The sequence below is a fragment of the Bubalus bubalis genome, chromosome 6 (assembly GCF_019923935.1).
Source record: "Bubalus bubalis isolate 160015118507 breed Murrah chromosome 6, NDDB_SH_1, whole genome shotgun sequence".
NCBI lineage: Eukaryota > Metazoa > Chordata > Mammalia > Artiodactyla > Bovidae > Bubalus > Bubalus bubalis.
In genome coordinates this window covers 80444171-80470527 of record NC_059162.1, presented here as the reverse complement: position 1 = coordinate 80470527, position 26357 = coordinate 80444171, and the positions used below count along the sequence as shown (strand labels likewise).

The 26357-nt window shown below is 43.2% G+C and overlaps 1 protein-coding gene across 4 annotated transcripts in view; it reads left to right on the top strand.

Moving 5' to 3' along the window:
* The window catches only part of CACHD1 (cache domain containing 1), a 236091-nt gene extending 221428 nt beyond the window's left edge, over window positions 1-14663 (top strand). The window contains exons 23-28 of one of the 4 annotated variants that reach the window (XR_006551868.2): window positions 1231-1382; window positions 2686-2847; window positions 4220-4297; window positions 4904-5005; window positions 7290-7438; window positions 12890-13028. Coding sequence is in view for 2 of the 4 variants with exons in the window: in XM_006059916.4 (XP_006059978.1) it covers window positions 1231-1382; window positions 2686-2847; window positions 4220-4297; window positions 4904-5005; window positions 12890-13128 (733 nt within the window). In the remaining 2 variants the exon portion in view is untranslated. Of the gene's footprint in view, window positions 1-1230; window positions 1383-2685; window positions 2848-4219; window positions 4298-4903; window positions 5006-7289; window positions 7439-12889 lie in introns of all 4 variants that reach the window. The other 3 variants (XM_006059916.4, XR_006551869.2, XM_025288542.3) reach the window with 3 other exon arrangements.
* Window positions 14664-26357: the final 11694 nt, after the last annotated feature.

Here is a 26357-nt window from a genome sequence, read left to right as displayed (position 1 = left end):
TATCTGCCTTTTATCCACCAATTTTAGCATTACTTGGTTTCTACTTGTTACAGATATTTGGCACATGTACCTATGTTAGTGGTCTTCCCTGGTGGCTCAGATGGTAAAGAATCTGCCTACAATGCAGGAGACCCAAGTTCAATCCCTGGTCGGGAAGATCCCCTAGAGAAGGGAATGGCTACCCACTCCAGTATTGTTGCTTGGAGAATTCCATGGGCAGAGGAACCTGGCAGGGTCCATGGGGTCGCAAAGAGTCAGACACAACTGAGCAACTAACGGGCCCTCGCTTGCACATGAGCGCATACACACACATACCCCTATATTAGTAGCCTCATCTGTGGGTGGAAAAGTTTTCTAGAAATAAGAGGCATAAGAGAGGAAATGGCATGACAAAGCAAGGCCAAGGGAGCAGAAAATTATGGGTTCTAGAAACAGAGCTCAGCTGTGTGTGTGATACATTGAAACACTTCAATTCTTCTTTCTTAGAAAACGGGTATACTTTATGGCAGTTTTGAGAACTAAAAACTGCATGATCCCTGCTCCCTCTACCTCCTCCCTAGGGTGTTTGGGCTAGACAGCTGCAGGCTGCCATTTGATTCAACAAAATTAGTGGGTGAAAGGAGCAGCGAGTTCTACTTTTGGTATGTATTTTAATAGAGGAATGATAGGGTATCAGATAGATTAACTCGGTGTGTTATGCAGTTACCCAAAGCCTATTAAGTTTGAGAAACACTGCATATATTCTCTTAGAGTGTCATAATGCACTCAACATATTAAAAGTTCTAAGAAATTGGCAGTAAAGAAATGTTTAACTGATCACTATTTCCCAAACTTGATTAATCAGGTGTTTTTTTTCCTTCCTTCCTTTTTTTTTTTTAAATAACCATAAACCTGGAGGATGTTAGGCCAAAGTCTAACAAACCTTGGGGCCGTGTGGTCTTTTAAGATGATTTTAAGTGACCCCGCACTAATCCATGATGTGTGGACTTCATGGTTTGAGTAACAGAGGGCAAGTCTATTTCTCTCAGCTCCAGGCTGTCGAGGGATGTTAGACAGCTCTCCCCTGGCAGACAATGGCCATGCTCCGTCTATAAGGAAAGGCAACTCAGGCTTAGGGAGTTCTAGCTCTAGTGAGTCATGGACCCCTGAGAGCTGTCTGATGCCCAAGTCTATGTGCTCACTCCTGCCTGACACTGCTTTCTTGAACATTCAGCACTGTCTTTCTGGCAGGGACTGCTTCGGTGTGCTGGACTGTGAATGGTGCATGGTGGACAGCGATGGGAAGACTCACCTGGACAAATCCTACTGTGCACCCCAGAAAGAATGCTTTGGGGGGATCGTTGGAGCCAAAAGTCCCTATGTTGATGACATGGGATCAATAGGTAATGTTTTGGGGGAACCCAGAATAACTTGATTCTTGAAAACATATTTTTTGGCCTCTATACTAGAACACAGATCTTAAAATAATTCCCTACCCTACTTCCCTGGTTCCTTTGCCAGTAGTTTTGAGTTGCAAAACCAAGGCAAATAATTACTTTCAAAGCTGGCTAGCTCTCCTGTGCAGTGAGCAGCCATCTTTCCTGCCAAGTTTTGCAAGCCTGAAATGCATTCCCATAAAGCTTGTTCTGAGAAATATCAGGTCTGATTTCTGAGCAGCTGAGCTATGGGGTTTGTATGAATGTGAATCCCAGCTGTCTGGAGTGCAGGGCTGGTGATGGGCAGAGTGACCCGTGGACATTGCTTTCCTGCTGCGTCCTTCCTTCACGACTTTTGCAGACAGACATCTTAGGGCTCCAAATCAGTATTTAGGGCCTTGAGGTCAACAAAAGCCCGCCCTGTCCAGTGCAGCAGGCGACTTAGGTGGGGGACAGAGACATTGTTGGGAGGAACACCGCTGGGATCAGGCCCCCCAAAACCCCCAAATACTACCTGCGTCCTACCCCTCAAATACTACCTGAGATTTTCTCTGTGCCTTTCTGCAGTCAGCACAAGCATCTCAAGCGTGGTCCGCAGGTGAATAGATATTTAAAACTTCAGTGAATGCCTGTTTTGACATCTCTCTGCGTGAGCCTTTCTGAGGAAGAAAAGCTTTTCCTTTGTGAGGAAGGGTTCTGAGCCCACGTATGACTATCGGACCAGGATGGGACATGACAGGAGTGACCTTGCTCCTAGAAGTCACTTTATATTTCCCACCTGCAGTTTCCTGCCTGAAAAGTGCAAATAGTATTTTAAAGGGAGCCCATAAGCTTTGAAATGGGATACTTTTTGGAGATAACGTAACAGATCCACTGAAATAAATGACACCAGGTCCAGAAAATATTTGCTGAGAGGCACACGTCACCCTCCCTCACCTCTGTACTAAGAGGAGCCCACACCCAGAGCTGGGCCCTTAGACTGCATGTCTAAGTGATTCTCATCCATTCGCTTACTTTACCAGTCCTTGCCAACTGTATTCTTGCTCTGCCAAGCAACCAACATTTAATTTGAGAACCAGAAATTCAAGGAAGCCCTATTCCTCCATCCTGGTGCGACTTCTTCATGAAATTCAAGCCTTAAAGCAGCTGTTCTTACATATCTTCACTCAACCCCTTCCTGCTAGATTCTTTCCATCTCACCCCCATCCCCATCTGCTACTACACTTGGGAAATCTTTACAAGGGAAATCTATCTGTTTGTTTTAATCAAGGTGATGAGGTGGTCACATTGAACATGATCAAAAGTGCCCCCGTGGGCCCAGTGGCTGGAGGCATTATGGGCTGCATCATGGTCCTAGTCCTGGCTGTGTACGCATACCGCCATCAGATTCACCGCCGGAGTCATCAGCATATGTCTCCTCTTGCTGCCCAAGGTGAGCTTGAAATGAACCCCAAAGCTCCTCCAGGAAGCAGAAGTCTCCCCGGGGTTGTCCCCAGGCTAGAAGGACAGTGACTAGTTGTAAGCCTTTAAGCAACTCTAAGAATAGCCCTATATTTTCTGCTTCTGTGGAATAGATTCAGAAGTCCCCCAAAGCCTGCTTCTCTCCTTTAGCTCATAGCTCATTCTTTAAGGCCTGAATCCTGCAAGCCCCATTCGATTCTCCAGAAAATCCCTTGATTCTGTCTCTCCTTACATGGCTCCTTAGCCCACCTCAGCCTGACTCTGGAAGAAGTCAGAAGAAGGGAGTTGGGAGGCTCAGTGGGAAAGTGTGTTCTTCGCTAAGCTCAAATGTGCTGTCTTTGCTATTCCAAAAAAGATGGACAGACCAAAGATAGCCCAGGCCACTACTGGCAAGAACATGAGTCTTTCTATTGTTGCCGTTATTATATGTGTGAATGAACACACATTCAAAGTGATGATCACAGTTCTTAAAATAGGATAAGAACTGTCCAACCTGGATACGAACTTGACAAGATGAGAAATTAGTAATTATGGCTTCCATATCAAGGGTTAAATGTGGTATCTGTGCTCATTTGCAAGGGGCAAAAAGCTTGCAAATGACTATCTCTAGCCTCCTAAAAGTCCTTCAGGGTGTGTTACCCCGAGTTTTGGAGATAAGGCTCACTCGTCATTTTTCCTGGACTTGGTCAGGAGCCTGGTAGCAGTTGCGATCAGCTGATGTTGGGATAGTTCTCTGTGGTCCCAATCCTGTCAGGGGATCATGGGATCATGTTGTCTGACTTAATAACTGAGCTGACCACAAAGCTCTTTCCTCTTGGTAAGATTTGATTCGACTGAGGGTGACAGCCATCCAGTGTTACCTTAGGCTTGGCTTCTAGATTCTGTAGCACCATTTTATCAGCACAGCCAGCCATGGTTTTAGGCCCCTTCCCTCTGTTTCGGGTACTTATTCAGTCACTAAGATGTATATGACTCTTTGCGAGCCCATGGACTGCAGCACACGAGGCTTCCCTATCCTTCCCTCTCTCCCAGAGTTTGCTCAAACTCATGTCCATCGAGTTGGTGCAGGAGAGGATGAAAGACTTGTTAGCCTCAATCAACTTCTTTTCTCCTCCGTCTCCAGAAATCAATCTCAGGTGTTCCTCTGGATTATTCACCTCTTGTTCTCCCTCTTCAGATTCCTGCTCCCTCCTCCTTTAAAAAAAAACAAAATGAGATAAGGCCTCAGTTCACTCTTGATGGAATGCGGTCACCCAGCCATCAGATGAGTCCTCTGCGGGTATTAACGCGGGTGATGTTGTTTGATTAAATAGTCCTGTGTCTCTCTTTTTAACGACTGGTAGAGATGTCGGTGCGCATGTCCAACCTGGAGAACGACAGAGATGAAAGGGATGACGACGGCCCTGAGGACAGAGGCATCAGTGAGTGGCCGCACCGCCGCCGTCCCAGACGCGCCAGCGGGAGGCTCTCTTGTGTTAAAATTTCAGATGCTTTGACACGACGGGATTCTTTTGATCCCCCATTTTTGTTAGGAGGAAGCATAGGTCTTTGCTTTGTTTTAGGAAATCTCCAAAGAATTCAGAGTGTTCTTTGTGCCATTAAGGACATTTGACCTGAAACCCCCTACTCTTCCCTTTCTGTCTCCTCCTCATTACTTTCCAGTATAGCATTTTAGAAAGGGAGTCATCAGGTATGCATGTTTTAAATCCCTTAACTAATGTATACAACCCAGGAGGACAAAAAGAATACTTCTTTTTCAAAAGAGAGCTCCATTTGTGGTGAGATGCTTTGGCCTACAACCGTATGGAAAGTATCTTGATGAATGTTGAAGATATGTAATTAGGGACCTCCTCCTGCCCCAGTCCTAAAAGCAACTTCCTAATCCTCAGAATTTTTTAAAAATTACTCATTCTGGCTCTCTAACAAATAACAACCCCTTTCATGTGAAAGAGCCTGCTTAGAGCAGATGTGCTTAATACAGTGAAGATACTGGCCCAAGTGTGACTAACTATCCTTGCCTTCCACAGTCAGCAATACTCGATTTATAGCCGCAGTCATCGAGCGTCATGCACACAGTCCAGAAAGGAGGCGTCGCTACTGGGGTCGCTCAGGAACAGAAAGTGATCATGGTAAGATCTGGCATCCTGCCCTTGAAGCCCTGTGGACCCCGATGTACTCAGGGGCTAGTGCTCACACCCACCCTTTCCTCTTTCCTACTCTGTGCTCAAGTAAACTATTTTGACATAGCTTTCCAAAAAGACACATTCCAACATGACACCTTTACAAGAGCCCCCAAGAGATTTTGGCTTATGGCTCAGCATTCCCAGATACGTCATCATACGTCAGATAACCTCTGGGCACACAGATAACCCCCTGGGTTTTCTCCATGAATAAGGGGTCAGATTATTTCAGTGGTACTTGCTTACCACCGCACTTGGTTCTCAGTGAATCAGCATCTTCTTAGATCCTACTGCCTCTTTAGGCTTGTTGGCAAACAGCAGGATTGTTATGGGCTCTCTCAGCCACATACTCTCGGGACCTGGCGAGAGTCCACAACTGTCATCTGGCATCCCCCAGCCCTGGGAAGGCTTTACCAAGGAGACAACACTTACCCTGGGCCTTGAAGGATGATTAAAGAAAAGTGAGAGGTAAAAGCTATTAGAGGCAAAGGGGCTAGTGTGTACAAAGTCATGGAGCTGCCTGTAGTGCCTGTCGGATGCTCAGGAAGGATAGGCACTGAGTTGTGAAAGAGACTCTGAGTGCTAAGTCCACGGTGGTACCAGTGGCATGGCCACCGTGTGCCATCTCACCTTCCCAGTGTCCCATGGCTTGTTGTCCCATTCTCTGTGACAACAGAGAACAACAGCTGTGTCCTACCGTCTAGGTAGTTCTGTCACCATTCCACAAAAATGAAAGTGTAGATCCTTTCCTCTAATTGTCAGGTCTTTTTGTTTCCTTACACACCTGTTCAATTTTCCAGAAATCTTTCTTTTCTTCCCAGAATCAGGTCTTTTTATAAATGCATAAATAATGCATTTGTGCTTTTTTTATTCTGCCTTCTCCACATCTACCCTGAAAACAAAGTCTTCAAGCAGTGTGCTTCCACACCTGTGCTAAAAAATGCAGAAGGGGATATTCTCTAGAGCAACCAATGCTGCCTTTTGCACGACAGCCAGGTCTTCTGAATCCCTTTGGAAAACTGGAGAAGCCAGAGCTCTGATTTGTAAACCAGGGACTCTTAATTTGGGCTCTGAATGACATTGTTCCCACTAACTAAATAGAACCTTCAGGTTTCTATGGAGAGTCAAAGCAGAACTTTAATTTCTCAGCTTCTTTGACTTTCTGCCTTTTTTCCAGAAAAACCTTTGAACCTGCATAAATTTCATTCTGCCAGGCAGTTCTGTGCTTCTCCTTTGAATAATAAAACAGGTTTGAGGCTACTAAAGTTCAACAGAAAGAATTTCTTATTCAGCAGAAATACTGAGTCCTTTCTGTCTCTTCTCTCCCTCTCTCTCATTCCCTCTCTGTGTCTCTATCGCCTTCCCTCCCTCCACCCTCCTTTCCTCTCCCCATCCCCCTCTTTCTCTCCACCCACCCCACCCCACCCCCACCTTCCTTGCTGGTAGAAACCACTTAAGTACAAAATTGCAATTCTGAATGACATTTCCAGTGCTGCATTAGCCCTCCCATTGTCTTAGTAAAATGGCACGTGAAGCAACAGCCGAGATAAAAGGCACAGTGCGGTGTCAGTATCTAAAAGCCTAGGAATCTAGCTAAGGGCTTCCTTTCTTTCATTTTTCACAATAATTGGCTCCCGTTATCCCCAAGGAATGAAAAATAGTTTCTTGTGCAGATAGAATACACCAAAAGGAGTGGAAGACACTGACATTCCGGGTAATTCCAAATACACCACAAAATCTGTAGCATTTAACCAAGGGCTGTCGTATCCCTGAACCTATATGGCAGGTCACGGAAAGTAGTGACATCAAGCTAACATCCCCGTGGTGCCTAGAGGATAAGCCGTAGGTACACATTAAACTCAGAAATCTGATCCATTAATAGTGGTTTTGTGGCACGTGGCACTCGTGCAGGTGTTCTCCTGTTTGGTGAATGTATCAGGCATCTGCTGTTTGCTTGGCAGGGAGGAGCGAGGTGGGAAAGGGGTGGTCTTATTTCTGCCAGGCAGCCTGGTACAGAACAGCTTATATACAACAGGTCAAGCAGAACTCACTTGGAGTCCCACCTCTCCCTGTCTTTCCAAATGGTGAGACCTCAGTGAAACTACTTAGACCTCAGTTTCCTAATAATTAAAAGGGGATTAGAAACTACCCCCTGGTAAGGTTGTCGTGAGGATGAAGTGAGATAATACACGGCCAGGCATGAGCTCAGAGCCCGACCTCCTCACCCCCACAGCTGCTGTGCACTCAAAGAATTGATAATCCAGCAAGAAACTACAAATGCATGCATGTATTCACAAGATTGAGAAAAGGCTGAATATGACAGTTCCCTTAAAGAAGTGGAACAAAGAAGAAGATGGGAACAGAGTTCACTTTTATCTGCAAGTAAATCCTGTGAGACCCAGGGTGGGGAGGTGAGGGGACATTGGTGCTCACCCTTGAACTGGTCATGCCCTGGTTCTTTGGTACGCAGTGAGCTTATCTACACACGAGTCTTCAGGTCTGAGGCACAAAAGGAAACCTCAAAAGAATAAAATATATAAATATTGAACAGACAAGACTTTCCGGGTGTGGTTCAGAGTGGTGATATTCTTAGAATTAAAACTAAATGCTGTCCAGCTACACTTGGAGACTCCAGGCTTCATTTTTAACTATAAATCTTCCATGTAGCCAACAAAGTTTTGTATTTTAAAGGAGAATTATTTTAATTTTTATCTTGCTGCTGCTAAGTCGCATTAGTCGTGTCCGACTCTGTGCGACCCCGTAGACGGCAGCCCACCAGGCTCCCCCGTCCCTGGGGTTCTCCAGGCAAGAACACTGGAGTGGGTTGCCATTTCCTTCTCCAATGCATGAAAGTGAAAAGTGAAAGTGAAGTCGCTCAGTCGTGTCCGACTCTAGCAACCCCGTGGACTACAGCCTACCAGGCTCCTCCGTCCATGGGATTTTCCAGGCAAGAGTACTGGAGTGGGGAGCCATTGCCTTCTCCAATTTTTATCTTAAGCACTCAAAATAAGAACGGTTTTGAAAAGTTGAAGCATTTTAGTCAATATTCTGACACCACTTAGCATTTTTTTTCCAGCATGATTTTTTTTCCAGCGCTCAACTATTAACTCTTATACTCTGCTTGGCATCACTGACTCGATGGACGTGGGTCTGAGTGAACTCCGGGAGTTGGTGATGGACAGGGAGGCCTGGCGTGCTGCAATTCATGGGGTCGTGAAGAGTCGGACACGACTGAGCGACTGAACTGAACTGAACTGATATTCTGCTTTGCCCATTATTTCTCTTGAAAATATCACATTCTATCTAACCATCAACTGGCTTTTTTTTTAAGTTAAAAACCAACAGTATGTATTTATTCCTTGTGAATCTGTGTTTTAGTTACCATCACATTAGAAGCATTACTCAAATGTATATTAAGCAATATTTTTTTCTTTATAAAAGGGAAATTTTCTCCTTGTGAAGTAAACACCAAAAGACTTAAAATGCTGAACCTTGAAAATTTGGTCGAAAAGTACCTAGTACACAGCAAAGCTATTTTCTAGGGGTGCAGTTATTCTCCTGCAGTTACTCTCTGTGACCACAAGGTGGTGAGTGAGTCCCCAGAGGGACCTAACATCCCTTGACATCAAGAGAGCTTTCTTTAAGAACCAGGGGATAAATATATTAGCAGAAAACCAAAGAGCAAAAGCCTAATTTGGCTCTTTTATTCCTGAGTGATGCCTGGCCTCCTTCCTAAAGCCTGTTTTCCCTTGAAAAATCTTTGCAAGAATTTCTCTACATATACCTTTGGATAGTAAAGAAATCTTTCTTTGGAAGTTATTTGTATATATCCTCTGTGTTTTAAATAGTGCTGCCTCCTCCATGAGTCAGAGACCGTGTCTGTCTTATGCATCACTGTTCCCAGCACTGCACAGAATTGCCTGGTGCTGAGTAAACACTCAATTAATTTGCTAAGTGAGAGCATGTGTTTGGCTTCCTCCTGCTTCTCCACAACTCCCTCCCTCCAGATTTCCATTAATTATTGAGATAAGAGAAAGCCTAAGTTACAGAGGAATTGAGCAATAGTGTCCCACTGAGCAAATAAAACAAGATTGCTCCAGAGTGAGTGGTTCCCTCTGGAAGGATCTCTGCTGGGGTTCTGATCAGAAAATGCTGATGCCCCCGAATTGCCTGTACCGCTCACCAACCCCTTGGGTCTGTGACCAGCCAGGTTCAGAGCACCCAGACTCTTAAGTCAGAACACCAGGCAGGGCCTAGTGAGTCCTAGAATGCCTTTATTATTAGATGAGACTGGTAAATGTCACACCAGACAAAACCAATTAATGTGAAAATTTATGTGATTTTTATTTTTTTAATTAAACACCTGCTTTATGTGAGGCCTAAGCCCTTGCACTTTTCTAATAGACAAGACAGTCCTATATTTTTTGTAATATGGTAAAATCTAAGCTAGGGATTGCAGAGAATACCGTTTGACATCACAGAAGGGCCACCAGAACTCCTGTGGGTTGGTATGACTGGGTGGGGTGGGTGGTGGTTGGGAAGGTTTCCCAGAAAAGACCTTCAGATGGAACATGAAGCACAGTGATGAGGGAAGTTGGGGAGGGCAAGGCAGGCGCAGAGGGACCGCTATGAATTTTACACCACAAATGTGGACATCAACTATCATTACAATGGATGCCTGTAAATAAGCGAGACAGGAAGGCATCCAGGAGGTATTTGGAGGTAGGATAAAGACAGCCTAGCACTAAAGGTTGGCCAAAAATAATCGGCACAGACACTGAGATTTTGCTGAAATGTATTTTCTAGTACTTTGGTCTCTTACATGTAGAACATTTGTAACTGAGCCTTTACAGCCTCCACTGCATTCTAGACTTAGCACTACTGAGGCTGAGGAGTTCATTCTGGCTCCTGATCTTTGCATCTTGGGAAAAAGCATCTCCATTCCCCCAGCATCTGAACCTAATAACCTTGAGGATGTTAACTCTCGTGGGCGCCAGAAAGCCCATGTGGTCACCAGAGGCTGCCCCGCCCTGCCCTGCACTTGAGCAGCAGCTTGCTCCACTGAAGCACGGCAAATGTTTCGCTTCAGGGCCCTGCCGTCTCCTCGGGCCAGTGCTCAGCCCCCTGTACTCTGAGCCTTGGAGCCCTCCTTCCTTCCATCCAACCTCCTCTTTGCCACAAGGGTCATCTTAAAGCAGACGTTATGTCATTGCCATCCACCTTCCCCCCAGTTCTGTGACCACCCTTCCTGATCTGGTCTCAGCCTGCCTGTCCAGATTCATCTCTTACTCCTTCTCTCGCACACGAAGCTCTTCCCCATTCCTCAAATCCACAGCCGCTCTATCTGCTGCATCTTTGCATATGCTAATCTCCCTGCCTGTAATACTTTCCACTCCTTTCTTTATCTAGGGAACCCCTCTCTCCCATGAGGGCCACCTTGAATGTCACTTCCTCCAGGATTCTAAGTCAAGTTCATCAGCTTTGGTGTTTCTTTGGGGTACCTCTGGTTTTGTACCTGTATTTCCCCTTCTTGACTCTGGGCTTCTCAGGAGTTGGAACCTCACCTTACTCCTTTTTCTGTGGAGCCCCTAGCCTGGCATCAGGCACCAAGGAGGCACTCAGTAATCATAGGCACACAGCAACATACTTGCCTTCTCCTGCCCTGACTTGTTTTTCTGGCTGGATATCTCTACATATGTTATTCACAGATGCTAAAAATCAAGATGTGCAAAAAGAAAATTCATTTCCTTCCCTAAGACTCAGGATCTTGGAGTCTCCCTCTGTCATCTTCCTGACAGTAAGTTGCTGTCCCGTCACCCCCAAGTCCCCCACATCAAATTTCTGATGAACTTCTATTGTTTTTCCACTCCAGAGATGTCTGTCCAATCCCATACTTTTAATTCAACATCTCTCACCCAGGCTGTGGCAATAACCTCTTAACTGTCTCCCTCTCTCTCCTTTCTAGTTGCCTCCCTCTCTCTCCTTTCTAGTCAACCTCCAAATTTCCACCATAACTCTGCTTTTAGAATATAAAAATGACCATGCTATTTTTGTGGTCTGCTCAAAACCTTGTAAACTTAAGTCCCTCCTGTAGCTACCTGCTAGCACTCATCATGGCCACATGGTATAGGAATTGCCCTGTGTCCTCTTGGCCATGCCCTTCTGTTCCTGTGCTCCTATCCACTTCACCAAACTCCTACTCATCCATTACAGCCCAAGTAAAATATGAGTTCTTCTCTGAAACTTTCCCAGCCCGCCCGCCAGAATTAGCTATTCCTTGTTCAATGGGCTTCCCTGATGGCTCAGTGGTTAAGAATCTGCCTGCAACGCAGGAGATGCAGATTCAATCCCTGGATCTGAAAGAGACCCTGGAGGAGAGAATGGCAACCCACTCCAGTATTCCTTGCCTAGAGAATCCCATGAACAGAGGAGGTTGGTGGGCTACAGTCCATGGGGTCACAAAAGAGTGAGACATAACTGAGCACATGCTGGGTTTCAATTAAACCTCCATTAGAACACTTACCATGATCTTCAGTAGAGTAAACCTAACTTTGTACATACCTGTCTCTTACTCGGTGGTGAAATCCTTAAGGAAAATAGACATCTCTTATTCATGCTTCATAGTCTTTCCTTTCAGCCTCCTGAGGGTCTTTGATAAATGAATAATTGGATTGAGCTATGCTTGTACTTGTTTTATTTCTCGAGCACTAGTAAATGAATTCCTTGTACAGGGATCAGTTTTCATCTCCAGGTCTCCTACAGTGCCCAGCACAGTGTCTTATACAAGGTAGATGCCCAGTAAATATTTGTTGGTTGGACTGAAAGAATTCTGTCGTTTGAACATTTCATTGAGCACTGAGGATTGCCTTTCTCATTTTCACACGAAGCATAACATTTTCAACCACAAACTATTCCTGCTTGGCTGTATGCAAGCACGTCAATTTTGCAGCCATGGCTGTGACTAGCGCTACCCACGGGTGAGTGTTGATTGATGCTAACTGTAGATCCAGCGGAAATATTAACGAGCTGTCACTTCTCAAAATTCTTGAAGGCTTTTTTTTTTTTTGCAATATTTAAAAACATGCCAAGGTTCTTGGAATGGAATCCTTTGATCAGCAAGGGCAATTTCTTTTGAAACATGTATTACTTAGAATACCAAGAGAAATTAATCTTTAAATACAGTGAACCAGCTTACACAAAGAATAGCTGATTCCTTTGCTAGTTGCTGTGGGTGTCTGTGGAGTTAGTGTTTTGTTAGGGACTGAAACTCAGGCAAGTTCATTAACCTCTCTGATTGTCATTTCCCTCACCTGTAAAGTGGATTTTTAAATACATGCCTTGTTGGTGTGTAGAAATTACATGACACCAGGGCTGTCATGGTGGCAGCTGTCTTTGTTCTTACCGTGGTATCACATTCAGGCGTTTTGAAGCTGCCTTTTTTTTTCCCTCTCTCTCTAAAATAAAAAGTGATCTTATCTCGGGGAAAAGTGTAGAAGGTTGTGTCCCCAAATGTCAATTGTGGGGATCTGTGGATCAGAAAAAATTGGGATGATTTTCAGTTTTGTTTTGTTGGTTTAGGGGATTTGGGGAAAGCGTTGTTGTTTGTATTATTTTAAATGATTACGTATTTATTGTGTAATTGCTTTAAGACAACAGCTAATGAAAGATCTCTTTAAAAGTCAGTCACTTCAAGGTCTGCTGGCAGCCTGCAAACATTGGCTCTTACATAGTCCAAAGGTAGGAGCGCCTCCCAGTGCCCGCAGAAATCTGCCTGACAGCTCGTCCCTGCCTCTGGAAACTCTCAGCTGCCTATGTGTTGTGTTCATTTTCTAGGTTACAGCACCATGAGCCCACAGGAAGACAGTGAAAACCCTCCGTGCACCAATGACCCCTTGTCGGCCGGGGTGGATGTGGGAAACCACGACGAGGACTTGGAGCTGGACACCCCGCCCCAGACCGCCGCGCTCCTGAGTCACAAGTTCCACCACTACCGCCTGCACCACCCGACGCCACACCACAGCCACCACCTGCAGGCGGCCGTGACGGTGCACACTGTCGACGCGGAATGCTAGCCCCCTCGCCTCCCTCAGAAGGCGGGATCTGGGAGCTGCCGAATGTTCTGGAGGGAAGAAGAGCCAGCATCAAATCCACTTGTGTCCTGCTTTGTCCGGAGTCATTGAACTCATCTTCCTGCCTGTTAACATGTTTCCAAACAAGTGAAACAGCCGCAACACCGCATTTGTGAAGATGCTAGGCTGGTTGTGAAATGGAGGGGAAAGAAGTCTGATTAATGAACCTGCCATCACACCAATGGAATGAACAGACGCAAACCTCTAAACAGAGCCGGAACCTATAAATGAAACATTGGGAACCTTGGTTAAGCTGAGCCAGAGGAATGTTCCGAGGAGCCAGAAACATTCTGCTCTCCTTAACTGGAAGAAAAGAGAGGTCTGCTCCCCTGGAGACTGAGAATGTGGCAGAGGCAGAGAGAAGTGTGTCTTTGAAGATTTCACCTGGTTTCTTAGCGGTACCTAGATGCCACACTTGCTGTACGGAACTCATACTAAGCTCTAAACGATGCATCTCAAATTTCTAAGTAAAGGATTATTTTTCTACTATTTATTGAACTTTCAAAACATTCTCAAACTTTGGGAGAAAGAAAAGGAAACACATGAGAAATTTTCAGCAATTATCCCTAGCTGTTTTGTGTGTATTAAAGTGGTTTTTTGATTAAGAAGTTCTAGTTCTTATTTAACGGATACCATCCCACTGCCTCACTCCACCAAAAAAAAAAAAAAAAAAAGGAAAATGAAGAAATCTTTCTCTCTGAGTTGTTTACATACATTTTCTTTAGAACATCATGTCATGGAAATACATCTTGATTTGCAAAGCAGTATTCTTTCTCTGTTTGACAGAGGTGGGGAGGGGCAGTCCAGGAAGCTTTCAGAGAAATTTTATGTTGCTTTTTAACTCATTTCCACTTCCCATACAGTTCTTTCCTTAGGTTTCTGCGAAACCTAATATTACAATGCCAGCCTTTCAGCTAAAGGAGGGTTGGATTTATTCTCCTTGTTTTAAAGACTAGACTATAAATTTTTAAATGTCCCATTTTGATTCTGAGAATATTGAACACATAAAAGAAGTTTTCAAATTCAGAATTTTCACTCTTAAACAAAGATTTCTTTTGAAATCATATTTAAAAGCTGCTGCCAGTTACCCAAGAAGATGTCCACCTATCTTTGTGGATATCCACAACTGCTTTGTGATGTACACAGGGGTTCATCAAATCTGGCTGATATAACATGGGGCATTGTAATTTTAAAGTAGTGTTCTAATTACAGTGATGTATTTTAGATTCACATTTTGTGATCCAGATATGTTATAAAGACATTCTTGCACCGTGTGTGTGGTAAATCTCCGTTTATACGTAGTTGGAAAAAAATTTACTGAATAATGTTTTAATGATAGGGTGTTATGATATAATGTAAAAAAAAAAAAAATTGGTTCTTCAGCAGTACAGAAAGTAAACTATATGTGTGCTATCAGGAAACCTCTTCATACTGTGTATAAAATTGCAGCCTAGTGAAATAAACTGTATGAATGGACAGTTTTAGTGGCTGTAGTGATTTCTTAATGGACTGCTGCTCATGCTTCAGGGCAAATTACATTCACTTTAACCTAGCAGATCAGTTGCCAAACTGAAAGGAGGCCTCCCTTCAATGCCACAGTCAACTTCAGGGCCTTCCTAACCATCTTGAATATGCAAAGAAATTTAAGACTCTAATGGGTTAAAATCAAAAGCAAATAAAATGTGTGGAACTTAGCTCCCCCTTTCTGAGGATCTAAACTTGTGTCATTAATAATAAATAAATGGCTCCTCTCACATTTCTGGGGAATGAATGACTGTCCTGTCTTCCCAGGATATTAAACCTCTTCGTGGAACACTGGGGTCTTTTCTCAAGTTGAGAACCTTTGTGTTATGACCCCTCGATGGAGGGGGAACTTGGTTGTTTTCAAGAAAACAATCACAAAACTTAAAGCTTAAAAAATAAGATATGGACAGCCTACTCAAAGACAATGAGAAAAATGTATTGTGTGAGTCTTTTGTGATAAGACTCTCTCCCCATCATGAACTTTTGGGGAAAGTAATTGCATGCTTATTCTTGAATAAGGACACAACTGAGATTTGCAGTTCCTGGGAGAGATGACACACAGGTTTGTGAGGTTTGGGCTGAAGTTTTGATATTCTAAGTACCTTTTCTCAAGTATTGCATATAATGTTTAAATATTTCTTGTTTGCATTTTCATTGTTATTTAAAAGGAAATATATGGTTTTGGAAACTTTTAATCAGGGCAATCAATATTGGCTCCTGTGCCCAGATTATATTGCTTATTTTTTGTCTGTTTTGCTTTGTTTTTGTGTGTGTGTGTTTCTATTATACAGCAAAGTGAATCAGATAAACACACACACACTCACATTCTTGATTCTATTCCCATATAGGCCATTACAGGGTACTGAGTAGAGTTATACAGTAGGTTCTTATTATTTTATATATAGAGTGTGTATGTATCAGTCCCAGTCTCCCAACTTATCCCTCCCCCTCATTTTCCCCCTTGGTAACCATAAGTTTGTTTTCTACTTCTATGATTCTATATCTATTTTGTAAATGGGTTCATTTGTCCCATTTTTTCTTAGATTCCACATATAAACACTATCATACATTTGTCCTTCTCTGTCTTACTTCACTCAGTATGGCAATCTCTAGGTCCACCCATGTTGCTGTAAATGGCATTATTACCTTCTTTTTATGGCTGAGTAACATTCCATTGTTTATATGTACCACATCTTTATCCGTTCCCGCATCAATGGATGTTGTATTGCTTCCATGTCCTGGCTATTGTAAATAGTGCTGCAATGAACATTAAGGTATATTATCTTTTTGAATTATGGTTTTATCCATATATATGCCCAGAAGTGGGATTGCTGGATCATATGGTAGCTGTATTTTTAGTTTGTTAAGGAACCTCCATACTGTTCTCCACAGTGGCGTACCAATTTACATTCCCACCAACAGTGTAGGAGGGCTCCATTCTCTCCATACCCTCTCCAGCACTTATTGTTTGTAGACTTTTTGGTGGTAGCCATTGTGACCTATATGAGGTGATAACCTCATTGTAGCTGTGGTTTAGTTTTTGTGTGTTGGGCTGTGCTGGGTCTTCATGGCCGCACACAGGCTTTCTCCAGTTGTGGTGAGTGGGGGCTACGCTCCCGTTGTGGTGCACAGGCTTCTCGTGGTGGCTTGCTGCAGAGCACAGACTCCAGGAGCACAGGCTTCAGTCATTGCAGCACTCAGGCTCAGTGGTTGTGGCTCATGGATTTCGTTGCTGCATGGCATGTAGACCTTCCCAGACCAGGAATCAAACTTGCATGGGAGGTATATTCTTATCCACCGCATCACCAGGGAAGTCCTCGTTGTAGGTTTGATTTTAATTTCTCTAATAATGAGTGATGTCAAGCATTTTTTCATGTGCCTCTTGGCCATCTGTATGTTTTCTTTGGAGAAACGTGTGTTTAGATCTTCCACCCATTTTTTGATTGCATTGTCTTTTTGATATTGAGCTTCATGAACTATTTGTATATTTTGGATATTAATCCCTTCTCAGCTGCTTCATTTGCAAATATTTTCTCCCATTCCATGGATTGTTATGTTGCTTGTTAAACAAGTCTCTCCTGACATCTGGGAAATGGGGAGGAAGGGGGTCCCATCAATCCCTCTTATTCACAAAGGCCTCTTACCATCTGAGCCAAACTTGCTTGTCAGCATAGACAAGTACCAAGAGCTAAGGGTGTTCCAGGTTACCTTACACAGCTAGACAAGGAATTTCGTATTTGTGGTCCCAACAAAACACTGTTCAGACTCATACTGGTTCTTGTGGCAGACATTCATCTGCTTTTTGGATACATTTACTTTGGGGAATATGTGGCAGTTTTTCTCCCTCTACTTCTTGATAGAATTTGGATGTTCAACTGAACCCTATTAATATTTTCATTTGAAAGACTTTGTGCAGTTTACTCTGACAGGTTTATTTTGCCTGTTAGAGTGACTAGTATGTGGGAAGTCCTGGAAGATCACTTAAGCTCGTTTCTCTGTGTGATGGCCTGCTGTAATGATTACACTTTTTAGAATACATTTATGCTAGAAAAATCAAACAGAACAGCCTAGGGTCATCTTTGTCCTCTGTGAACAGAGGAGTGGTAATTTTCCTGCCTGAAATCAATGCTGTATTCAGAATGTTTTCTAATCTTTCAGTAAAATAGTTGAAAAACATCTCTCTGTGGCTATTACTTATAACTATATAAGATGATCTGTTTATAGCCAACATGTATGTGTGTATCAATATATGTAGATATATAGACACCTGAGATTATTCTGGTTTTCCACCAACCTCTCTGTTCAGTCCTAAATTACAAATTAGGGCTTCTTCTTCCCTTAATTCAGTGTTTCTTAACCTTTTTTTGTGAATGACTGTGTTGATGGAAGCTCTTTAGCATTTGTGTATTTCTTTTTTAAAAATATTTATTTATTTATTTGGCTGTGTCAGGTCTTAATTGTGACATCCAGAATCTTCACTGTGGCATCCAGAATCTTTTTTTTTTTTTTTTTTGGTTGCAACCTGTGAAATTTTTTTTTTTTTTTAAATAGCAACCTACATTATAAATTCATCTAATGAATGTACCTGCATGATATAAATGTAATATTAGTTTTTTTTTTCTTTTTTTTCTCTTTTTTTTTTTTTAAATTTTATTTTATTTTTAAACTTTACATAACTGTATTAGTTTTGCCAAATATCAAAATGAATCCGCCACAGGTATACATGTGTTCCCCATCCTGAACCCTCCTCCCTCCTCCCTCCCCATTCCATCCCTCTGGGTCGTCCCAGTGCACCAGCCCCAAGCATCCAGTATCGTGCATCGAACCTGGACTGGCAACTCGTTTCATACATGATATTTTACAAGTTTCAATGCCATTCTCCCAAATCTTCCCACCCTCTCCCTCTCCCACAGAGTCCATAAGACTGTTCTATACATCAGTGTCTCTTTTGCTGTCTCGTACACAGGGTTATTGTTACCATCTTTCTAAATTCCATATATATGCGTTAGTATACTGTATTGGTGTTTTTCTTTCTGGCTTACTTCTGAAATTTTTACTTGTAACTGTTACTGAAATTTTTAATTGTAACATGCAAACCCTTTGTGGAATGTGGGATCTAGTTCCCTGACCAGGGATCAAACCCAGGCCCCTGCATTGGGAGCATGGAGTCTTAGTCAGTGGACCACCAGGGAAGCCAAACATAACTTTTTAAAAGTTCATTATTGCAACTCTCCTAAAAAGAAAATTTTATTTAATTAAAATTCACCCTAACAAGAGAAATGAAATACCAGAGGGTAAGATCTGTCATAGCTTTGGAGGGCTGCAAGCCATTTTAATATCTGGTTCCTTTTACTCCACCAAGACTCCATTTTCACCTCTTTGTGGGCAGTATATACCCTATTTGAGACTGTTCTGTCCTTTGCTTGAGAAGGTACAGCATTGAAGTGGGAACAAGGAGGCCTGGGGCTCTGATCCCAGGTTCAGAACCCCTTGAAAGTCCTCATCTCCCTCTCATTTCACATCTGGTCAGTCTCCAAATCCAGAGTCTTTGAGCAAAAAATATCATTCACCTTTGTCCATTCTTTTCCTTTTTTGGTGACTGATTATATATATTATTATTGTATATATTATATATTATTATTATAGCTATCTGTATATCTCCACTGAATCATTGGCCTCCAACCTGGCTCCCTAGACTCTCTTTACCACACGTCTGTACTGCCCTAGGAGCAGGAAGGGATTAAACAGAACAATCCCCTTTCCCAATGAACATAGAGCTGTCGGTGGGTAATGAGGCTAGCTCCCACTCTTCCTCTATTGAGAAGCAATGAATGTGACTGCAGGAAATGACCTAAATCAGTGGGTTGGATTTCCTACTAATCCGACTGCAATCATAAATTCATCCTACTTATTGAGTCATAAGCTTAGACTTAAGGCAGCACAGCATAAGGCATTCCTCCAACATAAGGGAAGATGTGATCTACTCTGAATCCCACCCTCCTTCTGGATCCTTTGTATAAGACCATTTGAGTTGACTTTATAATATCTGCACCTGAGAGCATCAGTATCAGCATTAAGCAGGAAAATAAAAAAGTATGAGTCGAATTTCAAATATAGCTATTTGCTGTAAAGGCTAAGGAGGGGTGATGGACAAAGTAACCCATGAGGGAGAGTATGGGCAGGGAGAAAATCAGCTTTAGATTAGATGCTCATGGGGAGCCTGTAAAAGGGTGATGTTGAAACTGCTACTCAAGAATGCGGAAGAGGGAGACAACAGGGGAAGGGGACAGTGGGCAGGCTGACGTTTCCAGCAGAGGGGAGAGCATCATATCTAGAGCACTGGCCAGCAAAGGGGAAGTGGAATGCGATGAGAATGAAGAGATAGGAAGGCAGGGTCCTGTTGGCCATGGAAGAGAAGACCTGAAGTAAGTGGGAAGTCAATAGGGAGAAAAAGGCTATCTAGCCTATATTTGTAAAAGACCATCCTGAGTTTAAAATTATTGTGGGGTAGGGAACAGAAATGGAAATCTGAATAGGAAACCATTACAGAAGTCTAGGTGAGAAATGCAGGTTGATATTAAAGATGAAGGAAAGCAAAGTGGTGGAAAATAATTTTGGAAGAAGAAACAGAGCAGAGGTGGTTGGTTCTGGAGAGTGATGAGACAGGGGTTCCTGGTTGAACAATTACCACACAGTGGTGGCATCACTTTCTGTGTTGAGACTGGAGCAGGAGGAGTTTTGGAAGGAGAGTAAGGGATGTTCTGTATGCTGGGTGTGAGAAGGCTAGAGATGTCAAGTTCATCCTACACACTCCCACCCAGTAACTACTGAAGACTTTGACTCACATGGAACATTTGCCCCATGACAGTCCCTGTGTTAAGGTGTTCTCATGTGCTAACTCATATGCTTTAGCTCTGATCAGTCAGCACCATTTAAGAGCTTTCAGCCTTACCTCTTTCCTGGCTTCTGTTGGCAATGTGCTCCCTAGTTCATATCCTGCTTATATTCAGAACCTCATCCTGCCTTTGCTGTTGTTCAGTTGCTCAGTCCTGTCCTACTCTGTGTGACCCCAGGTTTCCCTGTCCTTCACCATCTCCCAGAGCTTGCCCAAACTCATGTCCATTGAGTCAGTGATGCCATCCAACCATCTTGTCCTCTGTCATCCCCTTCTCCTCCTGCCTTCAATCTTTCCCAGCATCAGGATCTTTTCTAATGAGTTGGCTTTTCACATCAGGTGGTCAAAGTATTGGAGCTTCAGCATCAGTCCTTCCAATGAATATTCAGGGTTGATGTCCTTTAGGATTGACTGGTTTGATCTCCTTGCAGTTCAAGGGACTCTCAAGAGTCTTCTCCAACACCACAGTTCAAAATCATCAATTCTTCAGTGCTCAGCTTTCTCTGTGGTCCAACTCTCACATCCATACATGACCACTGGAAAAACTGTAACTTTGACTATACAGACCTTTGTCAGCAAAGTGATGTCTCTGCTTTTTAATACATTGTCTAGGTTGGTCATAGCTTTTCTTCCAAGGAGCAAGAGTCTTTTAATTTCATGGCTGCAGTCACCATCTGCAGTGATTATGGAGCCCAAGAAAATAAAGTCTCTCACTGTTTCCATTGTTTCCCCATGTATTTGCATGAAGTGATGGGACCAGATGCCATGATCTTAGTTTTTTGAATGCTGAGTTTTAAGCCAACTTTTTCACTCTCCTCTTTCACTTTCATCAAGAGGCTCTTTAGTTCCTCTTCACTTTCTGCCATAAGGGTGGTGTCATCTGCATATCTGAGGTTATTGATATTTCTCACAGCAAACTCGATTCCAGCTGTGCTTCATCCAGCCCAGCATCTCACATGATGTACTCTGCATATAAGTTAAATAAGCAGGATGACAACATACAGCCTTGACTACTCCTTTCTCAATTTGGAACCAGTCCATTGTTCCATGTTCAGTTCTAACTGTTGCTTCTTGACATGCATTCAAGTTTCATCCTGCTTACTGCTTGCATATACCGCTGCTATGTTCCAGCCAACTGGTCTACTGGCCAAACACCTGACTTTCTTGATGTAATACATGTCTTTGTTCATGCTTTTCATGTGTGTATGTGTGTGTGGTTTTTATTTTCCCCTTTCAGCTTTACTGAGGTATGCCGTGCTAAGTCATTTCAGTAGTGTCCAACACTTTGCAACCCTATGCACTGTAGCCCACTGGGCGTCTCTGTCCATGGGATTCTCCAGGCAAGAATACTGGAGTGGGTTGCCATGGCCTCCTCAAGAATCTTCCTGACCTAGGGATCAAACCCGCATCTCTTAAGTCTTCTGCATTGGCAGGGTTCAGTTCAGTTCACTTCAGTTCAGTCACTCAGTCATGTCTGACTCTTTGCGACCCCATGAATTGCAGCATGCCAGGCCTCCCTGTCCATCACCAACTCCTGGAGTTCACTCAAACTCATGTCCATCGAGTCTGTGATGCCATCCAGCCATCTCATCCTCTGTCATCCCCTTCTCCTCCTGCCCCCAATCCCTCCCAGCATCAGAGTCTTTTCCAGTGAGTCAACTCTTCGCATGGGGTGACCAAAGTACTGGAGTTTCAGCTTTAGCATCATTCCTTCCAAAGAACAGCCAGGACTGATCTCCTTTAGACTGGACTGGTTGGATCTCCTTGCAGTCGGGCTGGAAGAAGCACAAGCTGGAATCAAGATTGCCAGGAGAAATACCAATAACCTCAGATATGCAGATGACACCACCCTTATGGCAGAAAGTGAAGAGGAACCAAAAAGCCTCTTGATGAAAGTGAAAGAGGAGAGTGAAAAGGTTGGCTTAAAGCTCAACATTCAGAAAAAGAAGATCATGGCATCTGGTCCCATAACTTCATGGGAAATAGATGGGGAAACAGTGTCAGACTTTATTTTCTTGGGCTCCAAAATCACTGCAGATGGTGACTGCAGCCATGAAATTAAAAGACGCTTACTCTTTGGAAGGAAAGTTATGACCAACCTAAATAGCATATTCAAAAGCAGAGACATTACTTTGCCAACAAAGGTCCGTCTAGTCAAGGCTATGGTTCTTCCAGTGGTCATGTATGGATGTGAGAGTTGGACTGTGAAGAAAGCTGAGTGCCAAAGAATTGATGCTTTTGAACTGTGGTGTTGGCAGGGTTACTGAGGTATAATTGGCATATAAAATGGTAAGACATTTAAAGAGAGCATCTTGGTGATTTTATATACATATTCGTTGTGGAAGGATTTCACCTTAGCTAACTTGCATCACCTCAGGTATTTGTCTTTTGTGAGGGTAGGTGAAGGTAACAACACTTAAATTCTACTCACTCAATAAATTTCAGTTGTTGTGGCCAAAATAGTCACCATGGTACCCACTAGATCCTCAGACATTATTCATCATACAACGGAAGATTGGTATCGTTTTCCTATTTCCTCCACCAACAGCCCATTGCAACCATCTTTCTACTCTCTTTCTGTGAGTTTGACTTTTTAAAAAATATTTCAGTATTTGTTTTTCTCTGTCTGATTTATTTCATTTAGTGTCTTTAGTAGACAGGCCTTTAAAATGATACCTATATATTAACACAATAATTTTTTGACACCAGTACCTATCTAGGAGCAAAAGTAATTCCTGTTGGCTAATTTATATGAATAGTAACTTATCTAATATGCAGTATAGTTTTAAATAGCATTTCTTTAAGAAAGAGCTTACATATGGAAGGTTTTCAAATCCTTCTCATAAGACTTCTTGTATTTCTTTCACACTCTTCCCATTCTATTTCTGGGTGCTGCTTGATTAAAGTGTTTTATGTAACACTATACCCACCAGGATTACTGCCTGAGTTCTTACTTTGGCGCTGGTACTTTTGGGAAAAAAAAAAAAAAATTATGTAACAAGAAGCCTGGCTCTGCGACAAAGGTATGTTCTTGACTTTCAGGGCTCCTTGGCAATCCTTTACCCAGGGCCAGTTTACACTCCCGTACACTGTCCTGAAAACACGTTCAAACGTTTCCACATTCTCCAGCCCTGTGTTCTGTGGCCACCCTGTAGCTGCCACAATTCTACCCTCTTGTTTCACTGGAAATCCCACAACTTTCACATCTTTACATCAAAATGGCTTTCAGACCTCATTCTCTCTTCTTATAAAATATTTTATTTATGTATTTATTGGGCTGCAGTGGGTCATAGTTGCAGCATGCAGAACCTTTCTAGTTGGAGCATGAGGGATCTGTTAGTTGCAGCATGTGGACACTTAGCTGTGAGATGCAAGACCTAGTCCCTGACCAGGGATTAAACCCAGGCCTCCTGCACTGGGAGTCTTAACCTCTGGACCACTAGGGAAGTCCCCAGACCTCATTCACTTAATGGGCTTCCCAGAGCCAACCCTATGCTCTTCAACCAGTTGTATCCAATATTCATGTCCTCAGTCCCCCTCCCCCAGTCACTGGCCGCCTAGTCTATAATTATAAACCATCTTTAACCTTGCTTTCCCTTCAGATTACTCTTAGCTGATTCTCTATCTGGACCAATATTTCAAAATTGTAGTATTTACTCAGAACCTCACCCCAGCCTCCATGCTATCTCCTTGTTGTGTCCCCTCCTCCTGTGAGCTCATCCTTGGCTGTGACTTCAGCTAGAAGCTGTAGGCACTCTCCTTCCAAGGCTACACCCTCATCCTCGGTGCTTTCTCTCTTTTCCTGAAATCCTGATCCCCTGTCCATTAGCCCAAGATTTGCCACATGGTTGTTTCTCAGGCCATTCCAGCACCAAAGAGCCCATGGTCCCTAGTCCAAGTCATTTTCCTTTCTCACCTGGACTTCTGCAGCAGCTTCACCTCTGTTCTCCCACCTCCATTCTTGTCCACCCCACCCCCCATTTACTCTATGTGGAGGTCTGAGTAATACTGTTTTTATGGAATTAAATTTCATGGACCATAAAGGTAACCATTTTGAAGTATACAATTCAGAAGCATTTACTACAGTCAAAATGTTGCATAATTGTCATCTCCTTCGAACCCCAAAACATTTTTGCACCCTCCAAAGGGAAACTGCACCCATCAAGCTGTCACTCTCATTTCCCCCTTTCCTTATCCACTAGAAACCACCAATCTTTGTGTGTCTGGCTTTAGCTAGTCTGAATGTTTTGTGTAAACACAATGTGACCTTCAATACCTGGCTTTTTTCACTTAGTATAGTGTTTTCGAGGTTCACCCATACTGTAGCATGTACCAGTACTTGACTCCTTTTTTGTGGCTGAATAGCATCCATTCCATTGCATGGATATACCATATTTTGTTTATTCATTCACATTTGAGGGATCTTTGTGTTGTCTCCATCTTTTGGCAAATGTAGATAGTGCTGCTTGGAGCATTTGTGTACAAGTATTTGTTTGAATACCAGTTTTCATTTCCTTTGGGTATACGCTGCATAGGAATTAAATGGTTTAGTCATATGGTAATTTTATGTTTGACATTTTGAGGAACTGCCAGACTGTTTTCTAGAGTGGCATCATTTTACATCCTAACCAGAGTTCCAATCTATCAACTTCCTTGCCAACGTTTATTTTCCTTTTTTCTTTTTCATTATAGTCATCCTACTGAATGCAAAGTACTAGCTCATTGTGGGAGAACAATCCTTCTGAAAATGTAAAATTAAAATCTGTGCTTACTTATTTAACGCATTTTATATTTTGCTAAAGTCACCCTAGTTCATTTGGCCCCCAGCCCCTTTATTCCTGATGTATTCTCTTAATTTCTTGAATAAGCCTTGCTCTAGTCTGCCTCAGGGCCTTTGTGCATGCTGTTCATGCTGCCTGGGATACTTCCTCTCCAAGTCCATTCTTCCCAGCCCCATCCCTCACTGTCAATCCCTGTCTGTCCTTCAGGTCTCCACTTCAATGCCACTTCCTCAGTGACTACCCATGCAGCATTAACTTCCACTGTTATATCCCTCTGTGAAGGGAAAAACTGACCATGGCTGCTTCTGCCTGCTAAAAAAGAAGGTAGCATAATCCTTATCAGTGGAAAATCCATCTTTATACTGGTCCCTTCCACTTACCCGGGGGACAAAAGGCTATACTTTTGAATCTTCACCAGCTTTTCCTGTGCTGCAAAAGGATGAGTGAGATTCTATTGAAATTGATCTGCGTAGTAAACTGGGGTAAACGGAGCTTCTGAAGGGTTTGGAAAACAAGAAGGTGGGAGATGTTTGGGAAGTCTTAAAGCAGAAAGAGGACACCAAACAGGCTCTGGGATCCATGAAGAAAGGTGACTGCTGAAAGGTACACCAGGCACCAGGTGGTCAGAAGGCTAAAGGAGTGTCTGCTTTCAGTTTGTCTGTCACAGGTACACCCCCGCCTCCCACAGCTTCACCAGTATTGCATAAACACAAGCCTTGGGTGAGAAGGAACCAAGTTCTGACTGGTTAGGCTGGAGCAGAGAGTGGAGGACAGTTGCTGGCATGAGACAAGCGAAACAATGAAGTGAAGGGAAAAACTCAGATTCAGAGGCCACAAGCGCCCGGAGGAATTCACTGGACAATCACTGGACTTCCTACAGGACCTGGGCTAAAAGCCCCAAGTCGATTTTATTGACGTCTCCAAGCTCAGTTTGACCTCACCTGACATCTGGGTGTCGTATTGTCTGCTAGATGTCTCCTTTGCACTCACCGCGCTTTTGTTTTATGCCTGTCTTCCCTGCCAGACTGAGTGCTACACAGTCCCGGGTACCTTTCTTTCTTCCAGCTGCATCCTGGGCCCATCTCAAGCAGGCACCTAATGATGTTTGCAGAGTGAATAAACTTTTTCTGACCAGAATTTAATGTGGTTTAAAAGAAAAAAAATGCTAAAATGGGATCACTTCATTTGTAGCCCCCAAACTGGAAGCAGACTGAAAGACACAGTTGAAAATCAGATCAGATCAGATCAGTCACTCAGTCGTGTCCGACTCTTTGCGACCCCATGAATCGCAGCACACCAGGCCTCCCTGTCTATCACCAGTTGAAAATGGAAGATACCTAATGTGATAGGACTCAGTTTATTTGCTAAAAGATTGGAAGAGATTGGAAATGGCTCATCAGAATGTTTCATGCACATCAGAATCAACCTATCAACTATAAAAATATCAGAAAGAACTAAAACCCTATGCTTCT